This window comes from Lolium perenne, chromosome 1, assembly GCF_019359855.2.
Source record: "Lolium perenne isolate Kyuss_39 chromosome 1, Kyuss_2.0, whole genome shotgun sequence".
NCBI classification, from domain to species: domain Eukaryota; kingdom Viridiplantae; phylum Streptophyta; class Magnoliopsida; order Poales; family Poaceae; genus Lolium; species Lolium perenne.
Window position 1 is genome coordinate 154,737,513 of NC_067244.2, and position 21,440 is coordinate 154,758,952.

Here is a 21,440-nt window from a genome sequence, read left to right on the forward strand (position 1 = left end):
TGTGTATTTAGTGAATAATTAATTTTGTACTGCAGAATATGGATTAGGCTCACAATAACTTCCTGGTGGCTTTTCCTGTCGGTTACCCGAAGAAGAAAAAAAATGAAATTGCTAAATCTGACAAACATAAATTTTCCTGGGAGCCACCGACAGGAACAACCCTCAGGAAAATAATTCCTGTCAGCCAACCGTCAGGCAATTCTTTTTTCCCTGTCGGATTTATCCTGGTGGAATTTTCCTGTGGGTCAACCGACAGTAATTATTACCCTGACGGTTTTTGCCAACTTCCTGTAGGTTCTGAGCCGTGGGGAAAAGTCCGGTTTCTGGTAGTGAAGTGCTTAGAGAGACATGGAGTACTCCCCCGTTCACAATTACCACGCGTTGTGGATCTAGTGAAACTTAAAATTTGTTTGATCAAATATCTATGAAAATAAATATTAACGTCAACAATATAAAATCTAGTGTATTAGGATCGTCATAGAATCTATTTTCAAGTTATATGCATCTAATATTATGTAAGTTGATATTCTTCGTTTAGTGTTAGACTAGCCACGTACAGTGGGAGTATCATAAGTACTATCATGCATGCCATGTTGGCAAAAATCTGATGTGGCTCACAAATTAATGAGGTGGGAGATGGAGTGGTATCATAATATGATACCATATCATTGCATGTAAAACTAGAAAACTTAATGGTAAACACATCATATACACAAATTTGCATTGAGATTCTACAAAACATTAAATATGATGATACTATGATACTATCTTATGATACTATGCATTATGGGGTAGTATCATAAACTAGTATCATGTGCATGTGATACTAGTGTATGATACTTCCATTGTGACTAGTTTTAATGTGAATGGAGAGAGTATAAAAACTAGTATCAGCGTGGACTTTTTGCAATTAATTGCAGCTACCCATCATCTTCACCCAACTGTCTTGTTGTCTCTTAGACTAGTCACAATGCATAGTATCATATAGAAGTATCATGTGTATAATACTACTACATGTTACTATCTCCACAATGCATGGTATCATATACTAGTATCATAGTCTCCATATATTAATTGTTTTGTAGAATCTCAATGCAAATATGTGTACAAGATTTACTTGACATTATTTTTTCTAGTAGTGGTATCTACCTATGATACTAGTACACTCTCTCTCATCCTTAATTGCACTGCCACATCAGTATTTTGCATTCATGGAATGCATGATACTACCTATGATACTCCCATTGTGGGTAGTCTTAGAGAAAAAGGTGGCCGACCGGGGCGGAGTACGCGGTGGTGCACTTCGAGATCGGTTAGGGCCGCGATGGTTACGAGTGAAGATTGCGGGGGTCAAACAATTAGGTTACGTACGTAAATAAAATAAGAGCATCTTCACTCGCGTCCCACAAACCATTCCAAACGGTGCCGGATTGAGCGTTTGGGCATATGTTTTGTTCGTGTCGTGTTTGTAGGACATCGCTCCCCGTCGCGTCCCCAAAATAAAATTTTGGAAATTTAAAATTTGAGCGAGATTCGATTAAATTCATCCAAACTTGGCATATATTACATAGATTCGAACGAGATTCAACTAAATTTAAACTAAACCTAATCTAGAAGTACTTGCGGCGGCCAGATGCGTCGTAGTACTGGTGGAAGTTGTACATGTCGTCGGTGACGACCTCCTGCTTGACGCGCTCGTCGGGCTCGTCGACGGGCTCGTCCTTCACCAGGCCGCTTGGTCCAGCCTTGATGTCGTCGGTGAGGTCCACGAGCGGCTTGCCGGTGTCGCGGATGGACATGGCGACCGCCGTGTCGAGGTCACCCCTCCAGGCGTCCTTGTCGTTCCGCTCGCAGCCATGGGCAGTCCTCGGGATCGTCGCTGCTGGCGATGAGCCGCTGCTGCCGCTCGTACTCTGCCAGCAGCGCCGCCTTCGCCGCTTCCTCATCGTCCTGCTCCTCCTTCACCTACGGCTTCGGGATGAGGAGGACGCCGCCGCCGCGCCTCGGATTGACGGGCGTCGCCGACTATTCCTTCACCACGCGCTTGGGGACGGTGTAGGGCGCGGAGCGGTACGACGAGGACGGCGTCGATCGGGCCGGTCCTGAGGAGGACGAGTACGAGTATGTCCTCCTCGGCTGCCATTGCGATGCGGGAGACGGTGACGGTGAGGACGGCGCCTCCAACCTTGGAGAGCCGTTGTGGATGTCGTCGATGACGTTCTGCAGGGTGCGCCCCGGAACGCCCCAGAACAGGACGCGCTCGTCCCTGTTCCAGCTGTTCGGCCCGCCGACGAGGCTGGTGTTGTTGTGCATCTCCATATCGTACTGTGCCTGGAAGTAGGCAATCCACCAGGAGTCATTGCCGGTGGCCGCCCAGGTCGGATCGGCCCGCTCCTAAGCGTCGAGTGCAGACCGCCGGGCCCTGATGGCATCCCTCCACCGCTTCGTGACCGGCGACGACGGCGGCGGGACGCCTATGCCGTTCACGGCCATCCTCCAGCCGCCGCTGCTTGGCAAGCGCACGTCCGGCGTGACGGGATATCCCTCGCGGTACAGCGCTCACGCCTCCTTAACGGTGAGGCTGCCGCGGCCGAAGCCGTTCGCCGCGACGATCTTGCGGGAGGATGACGACATTGCTTGGAACGGCGAGGAGAAGATCTGGGAGCGGCGAGGAGAAGATTTGGGAGCGGCGAGACATTGAGATGAACCGCGGGGTCTCTTAATGTATAGCGGCGGCAGGCGAAGCGGCAGCGGGTCATTGGACGCAATAACGTCGGCGCAGACCAAAGGTAGGACATGACGGGGTTTTAGGCTTCCGAGCTGCTGACGCATCAGTCCCGCCACGCCTCGCCTCGTTTTTCGTTTTGTGTGGCGTGCCGGAGCGTCTCCTGTGGAGCGGGGACGGGCTAGGGGCGCCGCACACCGTATCGGCCCGCTCCGGACTAAAAACTGGTTGGGAACGCGGCTGAGAATGTTTTTTTATCTGACACGCTCTAAAATCACTTTAGGGGACGATTTGAGGGACGCAACTGGAGATGCTCTAATACTACTTTGTAGGGGTTCATAGACGGTGAGCGCGTGCGTGCGAGATCAGGAACGACGCGTCTATGCTGGAACTCCCGCCACCGGCCGGTCCGTTGATGACTTACTACGGAGTACAAAACGAGTTGACCACGGTACCCAGTCAAGTATAGTTCCAGGGAGAAAACAAGAGCGCACCACGGCATCTTGTCCAGGTATCTTGGATCGAGCGGGAGATAATAACTAGTTACTCCTAGCAAGGGACAAGTTCTCATCTGCTAGGGATCGGATCGGATACGTGAAAACTGAGCTCTTCCCCTGCGGACAACACTAGAAAAAGCATGCGATGTTTCATTTCACCGTGCACGGGAAGCACGACTCCCCCTTTGCATTCCTCATCCTTCTTTTCCACGGTTGCCGGTGGTGGTGGCAGCCAACGGCATGCAGCATGTACGTACCGTAGCGACGGTGGCTCTCATCTGCAGTGTGCAGGCGCGCGAGATCGGCACGACGTGACGAGACACGGACACGGCTAGCTGTTGAGTGTTGATCCATCACATGGTAGCCGGACCAGGAGATCCTATCGCTTGTACCAACGCGGTACCATATCCTGGGGGTACACCGGTGGCGGTGACGCAGCCCCAGCTAATAAGCCATCTTGGACCAGCCTGTTGTCGGCTTCCTCTGTTTATTTTCCTATCAGCCCGGCTCTGCGGCTCAAATCCATCCATGCAGCCCAGCGCCAGGCCAGGGTCTACGCCGTCATTTCGATCGAGCTGCAGAGCTGTCCCTAGCACCGGTGGTACGATAAGGACCAGGGCACATGATAAAACTACCCTTTCATAAGCAGTGGAAGGAATGGCAGATCAACCAACTCCTATCGCTTTTGCTTTGGGGGTCTCCCATGATTTTTTCTTCTATCTGGACCGAATCAGAATCAGACAACGCTCTGTTTCTTTCCATCAAGAGGGAAAGCTATCGTTGGAACATTGCTAACTATCTTTCTTTTTTTTAAATGGAGGATATTTTTTTGCCTCACCAGTTAATTAAGAAGAAAAGATGCCCATTTAATTAATGAAAAATCGGGCACAACAAAAACGAGTGTAATTGCTTCTATTGCTTTGGGTGTTGCTTTACTGTTCTATATATTGAATTAGAGAAATGTGTGCTTTAAATTAAAAATTGTTACGCTAAGTTTGCTGATGCCACCAGCAATGCGTGGAAATAGTCAAAGCACATGCTACAACTCGATTTGACCGAGAATTTTGTTCAAAATTGCATACATATGAAATTGCACACGGACCTACGATTGAAAACATACATGCATTTAGAAACCCAAAAATTCAACAAACCCTATATATTCGACAATTTCTCTTCTAAAACGGGTCTATGCAAGACATCACGTGATACACAAACTATATCTCGGCTAATCGAGAATTAGCAAGATCGATATTAAAAACCTTATTGTGGACAATTTTATTTGAATAACTGGTGGGGGAGCCCAAAAAACTAAAGAATATCCTTCCAAGCCCTTCCCACCGAAAATCGTACGCATATTGGTTCAAAAAGTACCGCCAACCACTAACATACACATAGCTCCACCTTTAGACAGAAGTATCAAGCTCTAAAAGAAATGGGAGACTTTTATCTTGATGTCAATTTTTTTCCAATACTACAACAACAATGATAGTTATATTTTTTGGGTGGGGGGTTGGGGGGGGGGGGGGGGGGGAGGGGGTGTGACTCGAAAAAAGAATAAAACAAAATGACATATTTTTTTGGGTACAAGTCTATCGATTGTGTCTCCATCCCTTGTCACTTATACCATATCCGAGTCTCTATGCTCGACCACGAGTTGGTAAGATGATTGTGCCAATATCCTTGAATTTCTTTTCTCGAATGACGTCCTAATCTTAATCATGTTTTCCGTCTGGAAAAATCACAATCATCTTACCAACTCATGACCCACATGACACAACCAGCGTGACCTCGCACCATTAGCTCAATACGATTTAATTTGTGGGAATTGGTTGGTCTTTAGAAATTTTCATGAATTAAGATATTTGAAGTGGATAGCTTCGAGCCGACAACTTTGAATCTTCTCGCCAAGGATGATAGGAAGATTGAATCGAGAACTTTGAATCTTCTCGCCAATAAATGTTAATGAACTAATTATTATCATGTCTCATTGACGGGTGGGCCCGTTGAGGAATTGCGCGGACATTAGAACGGTTCCGACACGTCCACGTCGACACGTTGCAAGCCCAAACTTGATCCACAAATAGGTTGCCCAGGTCAGCCTGTTTGCGTCGAACCGCTGGGTTTGATATCCTCCTATCAACGCATATTGAAATAGATATATAGCCTTAGAGCATCTCCAGTCGGGGGACGGCGGACAAGAAATGGAGAAAATGCTTTCCAATCGCGTCTCCCAAAGCTAAATAGCGCTTCATTAGAGTCTCTACCGGGGACGCTGGACACAAAAACAACGTCTAGACGCATGCATGCAGTCCCTAATCCCCACATATCATTTCTCTTTTCTCACACGTTCTCTCACCTACTTTTTCCCACATGGGGTGGTCCCCTCTATTGAAATGCATGCATCCGGAAGCTGTTTGAGGGACACGGCTGGGAAAAACCTCTTTTATTTTACAGATTTTTAGTCTCTACCGGCGCTGTCTTCAAACGCGCCCAAATCATCGTGCCGGACGTTTTTTAAGGGACGCGACTGGAGATGCTTATAGAGTGCTATCGAGCTAACTTCGAGAGACTAATTATCTTCACCAGGAGACGTTATGATGTAAACTACAACCCACTAGGCCACTAGACGAAGAGATATGGTACATAAATTGGGCAAGGCGGTAGATGTTGAGATATGGTTTATAAGTAATTGCTTATATCAATGCTTGAAGGATAATAAAAAGGTAATAGTATTATTGATCATCACCAATAGCACTAAGAAAACGGTATTATTGGGAGAAAATGGGTGCAAGTTTAGCTCACGAGTATCGTGAAGGTGGTGTGGTGTCGGTGCCAGCCATAACCAGCCCATTACCCGTCGGCGCCGTCAGAGCTGATTCAGCTTGACTGCTCCAGCTCGAGCACGAGACCCGCATGAGATGATGGTAATATTTACGAGTTGGGGCCCAGGCATCGGGATTAAAAGTGATCCAGGCGTTTGGGAAACCAGACGGGATTGATGCGTGCGACGGACGCGCCCTGGGCTGTTTGCTGCCTGTCGTGGTGCCACCAGCTAGAGCTAGACGACGAGGCCGGGGCCACTTATCCTGTCGGCCCGGTGATTTTCCAGCCGTCCAGGTCGCACTCCATGCACCTGCTTGGTACGGACGCCATCGAGGTTCTCTGATTGGCGCATTGTGTTGGATCGGTACCTTGACTTTGATATATAATCTGGGACGGTCCTCGCCTTTGACAATTCACATATCCGGTCCCTCTTCTCACTTTCCTCTCAGTTGTGTTGGCCTGTTTTGTTTTTCTCCGGTCAATTTCCACTTGAGCTAATGCCTTCTTTTGCCCTTCTATTTTGGAACCCGTGCTATTTTTTTTTTGATATTTTATTTAGGAAAGACAACTTATATTTATTTCATTTCTCTCTCTTGGAACTGGCGATTTCCTTTCGGAGATCAAGCCAATTTGGATAAACAATGTTTCGCTTATGTTGTACTAACAGGCTCAGTTGTGCTGGTATATATATCCTTAGTAATGCAGAGACGAAGTCGCCGGTTCTGAATCGCCCGGGTTTGAATGAACCCATGCATAGAGGTTGCATGTTGGTACATCTGGTGGTAACGACGATAGATAGTGAAAGGAGTTGAGGTCGCTTCTCCGACCAGCTCCACTTTGTAAAATCTCAGTGCGGGCTGCTTTGTATTATATGCTCCACAAAAAGAAGATAAAACCCGGCATATTTCGTAGTGAAGCGCACATTACAATATTATATAGTTTGTCTGATTTTTTTTATCTTTTTTGTGTTGCCTAGAACATAATGTAGTTCGTATCGAGTTTTGAAAGTATGTAGTGTACGAACTTTTCAGATTTTTCTAAACTTTGAATTATAATTTTTTTTATGTTTTCAAATAAAATAAAGTTATATGTAGATCGGCGGCCTCAGTTTAGCCACACTCGTCTAATACGTATGGAGTATAAGATGAATGAGCAGACCAAGCTAGTCATATGTTAGCTGGACGTGGACTTTTCGCATTTACGTCCAACTACCCATCGTGATCACCCAACTGTCGCGATGTCGGTAGAAAAGAAAAAGAAAGATGGCCGACGTCGAAGGAGTGCGCCGTTGTGCGTTTCAACAATATACCAGATTATTAGTAGTAACCGTCACACGCGAGGCAGTACATGGTACGTGCCGTTTCAAATGCGACCGACCTCTTCATGGACGGTGAGCGTGTAGGACAGATGACTTACTGCGGAGTACAAATAAACTCGTTGACCACGGAGCGTCACGTGTAGTAATACATGGTACAGAAGTGGAGTAAACTGGATTAGCACTAACCGTCATATAGTAATAGATTGTACGTGCCGCTTCCAATGCAACCGTGTTAGGCTAGCAAGCTGGGAAACGTCTTCATGGACGGTGAGCGCGTATCTCCACAGATGACTTAGTGCGGAGAACAAACTTGTTGACCACGGAGCGTCACGTGTAGGTGAAAATGGATCTCATCACTAGAAAAAATACAGGCGCTGTTCACCGACCATTCTATTCGACCTACACGATGGAGCTTCGATCATGCACCGTTCGTGAGAAGCACGACTCCCCCTAATTGCTTTCCTCTTCCTTCCATCTTTCCCGGTGTTGCATGCATGCTGGCAGGCAACGGCATGCAGCACGTACGTTACGTACCGTATAGCAGCAGCAGCAGCGACGGACGGTGCCTCTCATGAACGCCACGACGTGTGACACGGCCGCTGAGCGAGCACATGGTGGCCGCCGGCGGGACACGTACGGAGATCTTATCGCTTGTACGACGAACGCAGTACGATCCTGGGTACACCGGTGGCGGTGACGCAGCCCCAGCTAATAAGCCATCTTGGACCAGCCCCTTGTCGGCTTCCTCTGTTTTTTTTAAAAAAATTCCTTTGAGCACGCCTCTGCGCCTCGTGAATAATCAAATCCATCCATACAGCCCAGCGCCAGCGCCAAGGTCTACGCCGTCATTTCGAGCGAGCTCCAGAGCTTGTGGTGTGGTACCATTAGGAAAGGGGCACACGATAAAACTGTCCTCTCATAAGCAGTGGAATGGCACATCAACTCAACTCCCGTTACTTTTGGGGTGTGGAGGGGTCTCCCATGATTATTTGTTCTATCTGGACCGAATCAGACAACCCTTTGTTCCTTCTAGGGAGAAAAGCTCACGTTGGAATAGCTAGCATAGTTAACTCTCTTACATGCCACAACGTAAACGAGTGTGATCGTATTGCTTTTGGGTGCTGATTATTGGACTTTAGCACAAGTTATTGTTCGAGTAGAAGTTGTTACAATATGCATCGATGATGCCACGAGCAAAATAAAATAAAATTGAGGCGTAGGGTGAGATCCTCACACGGGCTGTACATAGAGTTTGGGTCAACGGTTTGATGAAGGCAACCACTTTTGAAGCAAGCACATACACGAGGTGCTCGTTGTCTGGTATGGATGTGTGCTCCTCTTTCGACAAAGGATGATTCGGTTATGCCCTCCATACCTAGTTGTTGGGGTGTAGTTTGTGGTTTTAAACCATAGGGGGTGTTGGTGGCGTTTCCTTCTCCTCCTGTCAAGTTTGGGTGTTGCAGGGTGATTCATGCTCGCTTACCAATTATTTGTTGAATAAAATGCAAATAGATGACGTATCCATCCCTTCGATGTAGAGGCCAAGGGGTCTCATCCTCTTTTTCGAACAAAAGAAAAAATGGTACACATACAATGTGGGGCCGATTCATACTGATTCTGGGCCACATGCAAAATGACAGTGAGGGGCCCTAATTCAAGCAAAAAAACAATCAAAACCTTATATTTCAAGAACAAAGTAATTTTCAATTTCAGTACGTAGCATAGATCAATTCACTCTAACTCTGAAACTACCGCCACATAAAGTTTATTTGTCTCGATGAAGCGAACTTATCATGATAATGCTCCCTCTTTTGAGTTGTCGGATGCCATCCCAATCTTAATCAAGTTGTCTATCCGCAAAATTCGTAATCATCTTAACAACTCATGACCAACATGACACTGCCACCGTGACCTCACACCATTAGCTTCTGCAAGGCTCAACACGACTTTATTAGTGGCAATTAGTTGTCCTTTAGGAATTTTCATGAATTAGGAGCCTAGGAGTGGATAGCTCCGAGCTGAAAACCTCGAAGATGATAAGAAAAATGAGTTGAATGGTGTTGGAAGTGTGAGTGAAAACTGATCTTCTCAATTGAGAACTCAAAGCTGTTGAAACTCATTGAGCTCAATACTATTTTCTACTCGCACTCAGATTATGCCAGCGCCAGGTTCTACGCCGTCATTTCAACATAGCTCTAGAGAGTTGTCCCAACCGGGGTCCAGTATGCTAGTGGTGGTACGATTAGGAAAGGGGTACATGATAAAATCTCTCCTCTCGTAAGCAGTGGAACTGACATATCAACTCAACTCCTATTGCTTTTGGTTTGGGGGGGGGGGGGGGTATCCCATAATTATTTGTTCTATCTGGACCGAATCAGACAACCCTCTGTTTCTTTGCTATTGGGTGCTAATTATTGGACCAAATTAGCAAAAGTTATGTTCAAGTAAAAATTGTTACACTATGCATCGATGATGTCATGAGCAAAATAAAATAAAATAAAATCGAGGTGTAGGGTGAGACCCTGATAAGGGCTATCCACTGGCTCAACGGTTTGACGAAGGCAACGACTTCTGAAGCAAGGACACGAAATGCTTGTTGTCTCCTATGGGTGGGTCCTCCTCATTCAACAAAGAGTGACTTGGTGATGCTCTCAATACCTACTTGGTGGGGTGTAGTTTTTAGTTTTGTGGTGTTAATTTCCTTCTCCTGCTGTCGAGTTGCTGGGTGATTTCTGCCTGCTTACCAATTATTTGCTGAATACAATGCAAATAAATGACGTATGGATCTCTTCGATGCAGAGGCCGGGAATCTCAACCTCCTTTTCAAACAAAAGAACAAAAAACAATTGGTACACATACTATGCAGGGCCGATACATACCGATCAGGGGTCACGTGCAAAATAACCGTGAGGGGCCCTTATTCAAGCACAAACAATCAAGACATTATATTTCAAGAACAAAGTAATTTTCAATTTCAGTATGTACCATATATCAATTAACTTTGACTTCGAAACTACCACCACATAATATTTATTTGTCTCGATGAAGCGAACTTATCATGATAATGCTCCCTCTTTTGAGGTTCCACCGCACAGATGCATCTACCTGTTTTTCTAGTTTTTTTCACTATCGGATAATCTTTTCTTCTAGAAGAAATATCGCCATGCACAAAGTTTAGGTTTCATAAAAAATGGTCAACGGAGTGAATGGAAGCACCTGGCTTGATTTACATGTAGGAGACATGATCTGCAGTATGAAAAACAAGACCACACCCCCATGAATCCAAATGTTTTTTTTCCTTTTCTCTTGAGCAGTGACCAATCTCTCCGATACAATCAAGACATAAGAATCATGGGGTGCTGGTTTTTCTGGCACAATTCTGTTAGCCATGTCTCCATCCATTATTAATCCAAATGTTTTTTTCCTTTTCTCTTGAGCAGTGACCAATCTCTCCGATACAATCAAGACTTATAAGAATCATGGGGTGCTGGTTTTTCTGGCACAATTCTGTTAGCCATGTCTCCATCCATTATCGACCGTGCTACATCTAAGGCTCCGTGCTACATCAAAAGCGTGAATTTCTCGGATGCCATCCCAATCTAAATCAAGTTTCGGTCCATAATAGTCATAATCATTTTAATAACTCATGACCGACATGACACTGCCACTGTCACCTCACACCATTAGCTTCTCCAAGTCTCAACACGACTTTATTTGTGGCAATTAGTTGGCCTTTAGGAATTTTCATGAATTAGGAGCTTGGGAGTGGATAGCTCCGAGCTAAAAACCTTGAATCTTCTCGCTCCAGATGATAAGAAAAATAAGTTGAATGGTGTTGGAAGTGTGAGTGAAAATTGAAAACTGAAAGTTGTTGAACCTCATTAGTACTACCCAAGGAATAATTTGGCCCGGGGCGCAACCGCGCAGGCTAGGTCCGCCCAACTCGACCAAGCAAGCAAGCCTCGTTTCGCCTCCAATCTAGCTGCAGGCCGCTTGCTGTTCCCTTAATCCCGTACGCCACTACTCTCGTACGCCCAGCCGTACCATCGCTGGGAGCCGCCACCGCCACGATTCCAAGTGGCCACGCCCACGCCGGCCACCTTGCCGGTTGCCGCCGCTCGCCACCTCCCATCTTTTTGCATCCGGCGTCCGGCACTGCTGCACGCGCCGCCATTCAATTTCTACCCAAGGCCCCAACTCCCGCAGTCTTGCTAATTGATCTCTTGTTCGGTTGCTGCTCCTCTCAACTAGGTAACATTTTGTTTTAGAAATAGATAGGGATTGAGAAGTGGAAATAGAAGATGAATAAATATGGTTTAACAATTGTTTGTGATTGATGTCTTGTTAGGAATAAAAGATGAAGAGATATTTTTCATTGATCTCAACAACGAATGCATCAACAAATCCTCAATCCAAACAACATGAAGAGTATGAACATTATCAAGAATTAGTTGAGAAATAAATCATTTTGGTGAGTTTTCATATTTGTATTAATGATTGATTATCTCACTTCATTTTGTGCTTTTCCTCATGAAATATTTTTGCATTCTTGTAGGTATTGGTTCCTCTTCGAGTGTTCATGAGGTTGTTGATAAAGTCATCGAAGGCTCGGATGAACAAACCTAGTGACTTGGTACCATCTTTTGTATCCTCGTTCTACTATTACATTTTTCGGCCATTTCTTATGTACATTCTTCGAGAGTTAACAATAGATCTGAAAATATATGTTAATCACTACGGGAAAAACTTTCTTTGCCGTGCAACTATTCGCACGGCAAAGGGCCTTATATGCACGGCAAAGGCTTTGCCGTGCGTTGCCGCACGGCAAAGACCGCACGGTAAAGCAATCGACGGCAAAGGCTTCTTTGCCGTGCGCCTCGCCAATGTTGCACGGCAAAGATCTTTGCCGTGCGACGCCGCACGGCAAAGGTTGCTTCTTTGCCGTGTGCTAAATATGGTTTATCTAAAAAAAAGCTCCAAATTGATCAGTCTAGGATTCGAACCTAGGATGCAGAGTAGAGAAAGCGTGCAACCTTGCCACTGAGCTAAGCGTTCGTTTGTTGATAACTATATCACGCCACACCTTTTGAGCTGAGAAGAAATCCAGTTTTTACATCTTTGCCGTGCGCTTACACTAGGCAAAGGCTTGCTTTGCCGTGCGTTTGTTAAAAACACTAGGCAAAGACTTGCTTTGCCGTGCGTTTGTTAAAAACACTAGGCAAAGGCGTGCACGGCGATGCCTTTTGTGCTTTGCCGTGTGCCAGCGTCTTTGCTGTGTAGCCTATCTTTGCCGTGCGCTATGTTGGTCCTTTGCCGTGCAACTTTCTTTGCCGTGCGCTCTCTTCCGTCGTTGCCGTGAATCAAATCTTTGCCGTGCGCTCGTGTCTGTGTTTGCCGTGGTCAAAATCTTTGCCGTGCGTTTTTCTACGTGCGCACGGCAAAGAAATCTTTGCCGTGCGGAAACACACGGCAAAGATGCAATGCACGGCAACTGCAGTTTTTCCCGTAGTGAATGCTTGTTACCCTACCAATCTTTTTGTGTTATCACAAGAGAATTTTTAGAAAAAAAAAGTGCGCTTAGTTTTTTTGGCCCGGGGCTTACCCCCCCCCCCCCCCCCAACACACACACACCTCGACGTACACAATACCCCGCCTGTGGCCGCAATCATGAAATGATGTGTAGGGTGGAGACTTATTTGTTGACACCGGGAATCTTCTTCGGTACTATACCACTAATGATATTTATATTTTTCGGGAGGGGGGGGGGGGGGTGCAACAACTGCATTTTGGTGGTGTAATATTAATAAAAACCACTCGCTAGACATACCGCGATGTTAAACGAGAGGTGGCATACCTTGTGGCTTATACACATATCATCTTCAAATGTCACTAAAAAAAGAAAACATAATGTGATGTTTATTTGGGTACAAGTCTATCAACCATGTCTACATACCTTGTGGCTTATACCGCATGCCAGTCTCTAGACAACATTAACTTGAATTTCTCATGTGTCATCCCAATCTTAATCATGCACGTTTTTCGTCTGGAAAAATCATATACGATCATGATCGAACTCTCGACCCAAATGACACTATGAGTGCGACCTCACACCATTAGATTATAGAAGGCGCAACACGGCTTAATTTGTGGCAGTTAGTTAGTCTTTAGGAATTTTCATGAATTAATAGTTCAGAATTGGATAGCTCCGAACTGACAACTTTGAATCTTCTCTCCCATCATGATGGGAAGGTTGAATTGAATGGTGTGGGAAGCGTGAGAAAAAAAAACAGATCTTCTCCGTTGAAAACTCAAAGATGTTGAAATTTTTTAGGTAGTTTTTGACTTGACCTCCGGTATCCAAATTTCTTCTAAATTGTCACTTGGAATTTTTGTGTATAAATTCAACATTTGCCTTAATATTTACGAGAGTGTTGGAATCTGTGGTGAAAACCTCCAAATTAGTTGTTGAAAGTTATATCAGCTTCGCTATCAATAATAATAAATGGTGGAGCCGAAGAAGAGTGCAGCACACTCAGATTCCGTTTCAAGAACAACAGGCTGTAGGAAAAAGATGGTGATAATGAAAGTTTTGACAAGATTCCCATGAAAGAGGAATATATGGCAAGCGAAAAGAGGCTGGTAATGAAAGTTACACCCACGTTCCTCATCAACGGCTGAGAGGTGAAAAACATGTTTAAATATAAGTTGATAGCTCCGAGTAGACTACCCTCAGTCTTGTCACCCGAGATATGAAAATTACAAGTTGAAAAGTGTTGTAAGTGTTGAGCCAAAGCTTATCTTCTCCATTGAAAAATCAGAACCGTTGAATTTTCTTTAACATTCTGGGTACAAGTTACTCTACCTTAATCTTTGCATAAGTGTAGGTGAAAACCTTGGAATTGAATGCTGAAAGTTACACCCAGATACCTTACCAGAAGAAAAAATGGTACTGTACAAGGAGGAGGAGAAGAGTGCGGTACACCTAGATTCCTATTCAAGCAAAATGATCTGCACGAAAGGGATGGAGATAATGAAATTTGGACAAGATTCCCTTTGGAGGAGGAAATAAATGGCAAGAGAAAAGAGGGCCGTAATGAAAGTTACACCTAAAAACGCCCTTATCAACGAGGAAAAAATGGCAAGGCATAATAAAGTGCGATAAGATGCGTGCGAGGGACGGAAGCGCCGGCCGTCCACGCAGGATCCGAGTCACGCAGCGTTCCGATCGGTTTCCGCGCAGGATCCGAGTCAGTCAAGCGTCCGACCGAATCCCCAGGGATCTCGCGCCCATGCCATTCTCTCACCGCTAACCTCTCTCTCACTCCGACTATTTTCCTATCGATTTCCAGCTCACACATTTTTCTCTTCCTCGCCGTTTCGCGAGCCTTCTTCCTCGCTCTATAAAACACGGCACCTGCTTCCTCCATTCTTGGGTACACACACATTCGTTTTCATTCCCAGCCTCCTCCAGAGCACTCTCAGCCAGACGTTCTCGCACTGCTCAGATCAAGAACAGACCTCCATCTCTCATCATCTAGCCAGTCGCGCGCTTGATCTCTCGTTTGCTCATCAGTGGTTCGCCGCGAGGAATTTGTTTTTGTTTGTGTTTTCACAAGAAAGAAACAGCGTCATCTTCCATCGATTTCCTGCGTCCCGTCCGGCTCCGACCTTCCATGGCCATCGCCTCCCGCATCACGACGCGCGCGCTCTCCACCTTCGCCGCCGCCGCCGCAGCCAAGCTCCCGGAGGCGGCCGTCGCGGCCGCCGGCGCCGAGGCGGTGACCTTGCCTTCATCCGCTCAGCAGCCGCAGCAGGTGCTGGAGTTCGAGGACACCGGGCGCCTGTTCACGGGGGAGCCGTCCACGGCTCTGGTGCGCACGCTCGCGGCCCTGCAGCTCATGTCCGCCGGCCCGCTGGTGGACGTTGGCCTCGCGGCGCTTCGGTCCCCGGCGGTGGCCGCCAGCCCCGTGGTGCAGGCCGCGGCGCGGGCCACCGCGTACAAGCACTTCTGCGCGGGCGAGACCGCCGAGGAGGCCGCGGCGAGGGTGCAGCGCCTCTGGCGCGGCGGCATGGGCGGCATCCTGGACTACGGCATCGAGGACGCCGAGGACGGCGCCGCATGCGACCGCAACGTCGCCGGCTTCCTCGCCGCCGTCGACGTCGCCGCAGCTCTGCCGCCGGGATCGGTGCGTGCGTCAACCCATACAAGCTCAGTTTTTTTTTTTTTCATTCGTCGGCTCGGCTCGGCCGTCCCGTGGCACGCGTGCGTGTCCGATGGTACGGAGGAGTGACACGTCGGACGGAATCGGAATCCACGGGCTGTGCTAGTGGACACGCGGATTCCGTGGGAATCTTCTCGTTGTAAACTCAATCGCGCGGCTGTCACTGCTCCTGGGGCCCTTAAAAGTAGCCGCCTGGTTCCGACAAGCTCGGCATGGCTTCTCCACCGCTCGTTTTTTCATCTCAAAGCAGAGCATATCAAAACCCTAGTATAATCACCACCTTAATAATTTCCTTATTTAGACATTTCCGGACAGCTGAAATAAAAAAATGAACTAGAAGCATTTTTTACTGAGGATTATGACTATAGTTAGTGTGGAAGTTTTAAGGTTAACTAATTATACTTATTTCGTTTGAACTTGCAGGCGAGCGTGTGTATTAAGATCACGGCGCTGTGCCCGATCGCGCTGCTGGAGAAGACGAGCGACCTGCTACGGTGGCAGCACAAGAACCCGTCGATGCACCTGCCGTGGAAGCAGCACTCCTTCCCCATCCTCTCCGACTCCAGCCCGCTCTACCTCACACCCTCGGAACCGGCGGCGCTCACGGCGGACGAGGAGCGGGAGCTGCAGCTGGCGCACGACCGGCTGCTGGCCGTGGGCGCGCGGTGCGCGGAGCACGACATCCCGCTGCTGGTGGACGCCGAGTACGCCTCGGTGCAGCCGGCCATCGACTACTTCACCTTCGTGGGCGCGCTGGCCTGCAACGGCGGCGGGCGGCCCATCGTGCACGGCACCGTGCAGGCCTACCTCCGCGACGCGCGCGACCGGCTCGAGGCCATGACGCGCGCCGCCGAGGAGGAGCGCGTGCACCTCGGCGTCAAGGTCGTGCGCGGCGCCTACCTCACCCGCGAGGCCCGGCTGGCGGAGGCGCTCGGCGTGCCGTCGCCCATCCACGCCACCATCCAGGACACCCACGACTGCTACAACGGCTGCGCGGCGTTCCTCCTCGAACGCGTCCGCCGCGGCTCCGCGTCACTGATGCTCGCTACACACAACGTGGAGTCCGGCCAGCTCGCGGCGGCCAGGGCGCAGGAGCTCGGCATTGGCAAGGGGGACCGGAACCTCCAGTTCGCGCAGCTCATGGGCATGGCCGACGGCCTCTCCCTCGGCCTCCGCAACGCCGGCTTCCAGGTCAGCAAGTACCTCCCCTACGGCCCCGTCGAGCACATCATCCCCTACCTCATCAGGCGAGCCGAGGAGAACAGGGGACTGCTCTCTGCTTCCGCCTTCGACAGGCAGCTGCTCCGGTAAGGACACTCAACACACAATTGCATTGCGTTCTTGATTTTCTGGACTGCAAAATCATTGCTACCGATCGTTTCAAGTTTACTGTTCTTACTGGTTCGTGGTTGGATCCTGCAGGAAGGAGCTCGTCAGGAGGTTCAAGAACGCGGTCATGGGACGGGAGTGAGGTCGCGGACCGGGAGTTTTAATCAGGGGAGAGAAGCGATCCAGTAGAAGAAGCTGTAAATAGTTCATCCTTCAGGAAATGTCCATTGATGTATCGTGAACCGAATGAAATAAACGAAATAATATTAGTACTGTTCGATAATCAGGCCCCGGTTCATCGATTCATCATCATCAGTGCTACTGTGGCAGTACGCCATGCTGGTGAAACTGCTGCTGCTGCTGTATTCTTTTCTGAAAAATAGTGGAAAATTATCTTCTTCTTAAAAGAAAAGATATATTGCAAAGGAAATACAGTATAGGATACTACTATTAAAGCTCAATTTAACAAAAAAAAATTGACCTAAACGAAAAACAACAACAGAAAAGCCAGCTTTTGTAAGCAGAACTATTGTCGTTATTCTCACTTATCTACAAAAATATTGCTCTCAAAAAAAAAAAAACGATTGCAACATTTTTGAGGGATCCCAACATTGGGAAGAGTTACATGGGACAAAAGCAGGTCGTGCCCTGCCCAATCTAGGAGCCAAAAGGTTGTAACAGCCAAATCAATTAGCTCTCCTTTAGCCTTACCAGCCCAATTAGGGATCGGCCTAACGAGCAGTTTGGCTTGTTAAGTTTCGTTGGAGCATCTCCATCTGCGCTACTCGTAGCGACCCCAATGACGATATCCTCTCCGACCAACTCCGGCGTCGGCTTGTCCTGCCCCACCGGTGACATCAATCTCGTCCTCCACAACCTCCATCGTCTTCAGTTGTCGTCCCTGATGTTGTCCTCGGAGCAACAATTTGTTTCAATTGTTCTCTGTATGTGAATTGATGTTATTTTCGTGATATAGATTGCTCCCTGGAAGTATATTACTTTCTTCTATCTGTATCACAAGATCAGAATTATTTGATTACTTGTGTATATGTATCACATAATAAGAATTATATTGATTACTTGTTCTGCTGGTAATTTCATTTGGTAATCCTCTGCGTATTTTGAAACCACTAAGACATTCCTTTATTTTGGTTTCACTCTCTACTAAAAACAACTGTATATATATTGTATCATCACTTTAGCACTTATTTAGGGCACATATCAAACTTTAGGGGCCTGACAGAATTTCACAACTCAACACATGAAAGAAGCTAAAATTTAGAAGCCAAAAGAATAGGAGGGGTCAGTTTCTAGGAACTTCTTTCCATCACAGTTTCTCCCCACCATTTTTCATAAACCTGCTTATGTTATGCATAAGCAGGAGTCACAAAGAAGTCACCCTACGAGCATCTCTACCGGCGGCCTCGATAGCGTTTTGGAGGGCAGGAGCGAAAGTGGGCTCGCACCGGTGCGCCCCAAACGGCGCCGGCTATTTTTTGAGCCCAATAGAATCGCCGATAACCCCGTGCCGGCCCCTTCGCCAAGGGCGTGAATCGGGCGCGCCGACGCCTCGCGGAACGACGGTTTTCGCGGGCGGGGGCCCCTTGTCAGCGAGAGGACGTGGCGGTTCACATCGGAAACGACACGGGGAGGTTGGTCATCGGCGTTAATGGCCTCCCGCGGGGAAACCCAAACGGTGAGGGCGGCAACTGGCCACGCGGCGTCCACCTACCTTACCCGCGCGCCTTCAATGCGTGTCCGCCGCCTCCCTTAAAACCCCACCAGCACGCACTTCTCGATTTTCCCGTCGTCCAACCCTAGCCGCCGCCGTCCAACCTCCGCGAGAACCTCCCACGCACCCCGCCGACGATGGTGCACAACGACCAGGCCGGCGGTAGTGGCGGCGGCGTGCTCCGCTCGACGCAACTTACCTTCGACCAGGCCGACGTACTGTACTGGCACCGCATCCCCGTGCCAGTACAGTACAAGTTGCCGCACGGCTAGCACGTCTCCAACGGCGGCTTCACCGTGCCGACGCCGCCAGGAGCACAGACGCGGGCCCTCGCCAGGGATCGGCGGGGCCAGATGATGCCGGAGGAGAGGAGCCTGCCGGGCAATGCCCTCGACAGCCCGGCCTGGGCACGACGTTTCGAAGAGGAGCGCGCCGTCGAGCTCGTGCGGACGAACAACACTTATCACAACAATGAAGATTATTTAGCCGTATGTAGCGAAAGCACTAGACTAAAATCCCGTGTGTCCTCGAGAACGTTTGGTCATTATAAGTAAACAAACCGGCTTGTCCTTTGTGCTAAAAAGGATTGGGCCACTCGCTGCAATTATTACTCTCGCACTCTACATACTCGTACTTTATTCAACTGTTACATCAAACCCCCCTGAATACTTGTCTGTGAGCATTTACAGTGAATCCTTCATCGAAACTGCTTGTCAACACCTTCTGCTCCTCGTTGGGATCGACATTCTTACTTATCGAAGATACTACGATACACCCCCTATACTTGTGGGTCATCAAACACCTGCACGATGGCAGGGCCTACTGCTGCTTGTCTGGAATTATCTGGGCGCTTTCGCGTTGTTACAATGAGTTGTGGTTGTGCCTCTAGGGCTCCCAGGATCCGGCTTATAAAGGCGCACGGATCTAGGGTTTACATGGAGAGTCCTAGCCGGATTACAGATAGCCTAGCTACGGTACAATATCTTGCCGTGCACGTCACGGATCCGCCTTCCATATACGTCGTACTGGATCCGGGTTCCTCATGGGCCTCCACGGATCCGGTTTCCTCCTAATGTCGGTACGGATCCGGCTTACTGATCCTGGGCCGGACTTCTTCCTTCATGATCTACAGCAACTGGGCCGCCCGATGGGCCACATGCCTCATCACCATCTGTGGGCCACCCGGGCTTGCCGGATCTAGGCACTGTCGATGGTACACCCATGAAGTATATCCACAACAGTAGCCCCCAGAGTTCTCTGAGTTTCGCCTGCAGTTTCCGCCATGCTTGCACCTTAGGTTTCTGGCATCGTTGGTAACGCGGAGAAATTTGAAGAACTCCAACTTCATATTTTCTTCTTTCCTAACCTTTAGTCAGAAAATCCCCCATCCCGCGGGACTTCATCCATCGACAGTTTCAAACATGTCTCCGGGTTACTCCCCTGCTTGTGAATGAGAATTACTTATCTTCACGCTTTTACCCGGAATCTTAATAGACTCAAACGGTTCCGCCAATTCTGGCGCCATTTTCGCGCGATTTGTGCGGTAACTTATCTCTAGCCATTTTTACCGTTAGGGTTTGGGACACGTGTCACGCATCCAACGGCGCGACGCTTGCGTTCCGACCATAGGATGCGGAGCACGAATCTCGTCCCTTAGCCTATAAATATCCGCCGTCAACCCTAACTCCTCATTCACCCCCCTTTCTCACCTCTCCACGTAGCGCCGCTCGCGAGCTCTTCCTCCGCCGTGCCGGAACCCGCCGGAAAAGTCACCGGAGCATCACCGGAGCGAGTTCACCACCGTGGTGTTCTTCGTGTTCTTAACTCCGGCGAGCCACCGTACGAAAACCTCGTCGCCGGCGACTCCGACCACCACGAAGTCCATTACGGTAAGTTCTCCGAGCTTCGATCCTTTGCCGTAGTTGGTAGGGATGATCGCTAGGTTGACGATGCGGATCCGACTAAATCACGTTTTCCGCCACTGCTTTTCTCTTCAGATGTCTTCTGTGACTCCGCCTCCAACCTCCGAGCCCATCATGGCAACTCCCATCTCCTCCGCCCCTCCACCCTTCGCCCCGGTCCACCTGGATCCCCTCAAGGATTCCGGCAAGGACACCGAAGGAACCTCTGCTAACCCGGAGAAAGCCTCCGGGGAGGAAAAGGCGGAACAGATAGCGGAAGAAATCGCCGCCAAGAAATCCAAAGCTCGTCAGCGAGACGCTGAAGCCAAAGGTAAATGGTGGCCCTGCACCACCACTGACACGGAGCTGAAAAACTTGGAAACAGAAGGTTTTCTGCTCCCCGGAAGCTGGCGAACAGTTCCGGGTTCCCTGGCTCCAGCCCCACAGGATGGCGAGATGGTGGTAACAAAGGCGCTGGTGGAGCGAGGTTTCTCTTTTCCGCCATCGGATTTCTTCTCGGAAATCCTGGAGACGTACGGGCTCCAGCCCCACAACATATCACCGAACATCGTCCTGGCGATCAGCAACCATGTCACTCTCTGCGAGGGCCACCTCCGGGTAACCCCCGAACTTCCCCTTTTCCAATACTATTTCTCTGTCAAGAAGGAGAAGATCCGCCAGACCTCTGAGTTGGCGACTTGCGGATCCATCACCTTCATGCTCCGCCCCGGCCGCGTCTACCCCCATACCGACCGCCACGAATCCGCGCGGTATTGGTCCGGAGGCTTCTTCTACCTGAAGGACGTCTCCGACCCGACAAGCGACAGGAAACTTCCATTATTCAAGAACAGCCCCGCCAGTGAAACTCCGGCATGGACACAGTGCCCCCACCT

The 21,440-nt window shown here is 48.7% G+C and overlaps 1 protein-coding gene across 1 annotated transcript; it reads left to right on the forward strand.

Moving 5' to 3' along the window:
* The first annotated feature begins 14,742 nt into the window (after positions 1–14,742).
* Positions 14,743–17,197, forward strand: LOC127308563 (proline dehydrogenase 2, mitochondrial). Its single transcript, XM_051339432.2, has 3 exons — positions 14,743–15,549; positions 16,009–16,892; positions 17,008–17,197. The coding sequence occupies exons 1-3, from the start codon at positions 15,037–15,039 to the stop codon at positions 17,054–17,056; spliced, it is 1,446 nt and encodes a 481-aa protein (XP_051195392.1). The 5' UTR covers positions 14,743–15,036; the 3' UTR covers positions 17,057–17,197.
* Positions 17,198–21,440: the final 4,243 nt, after the last annotated feature.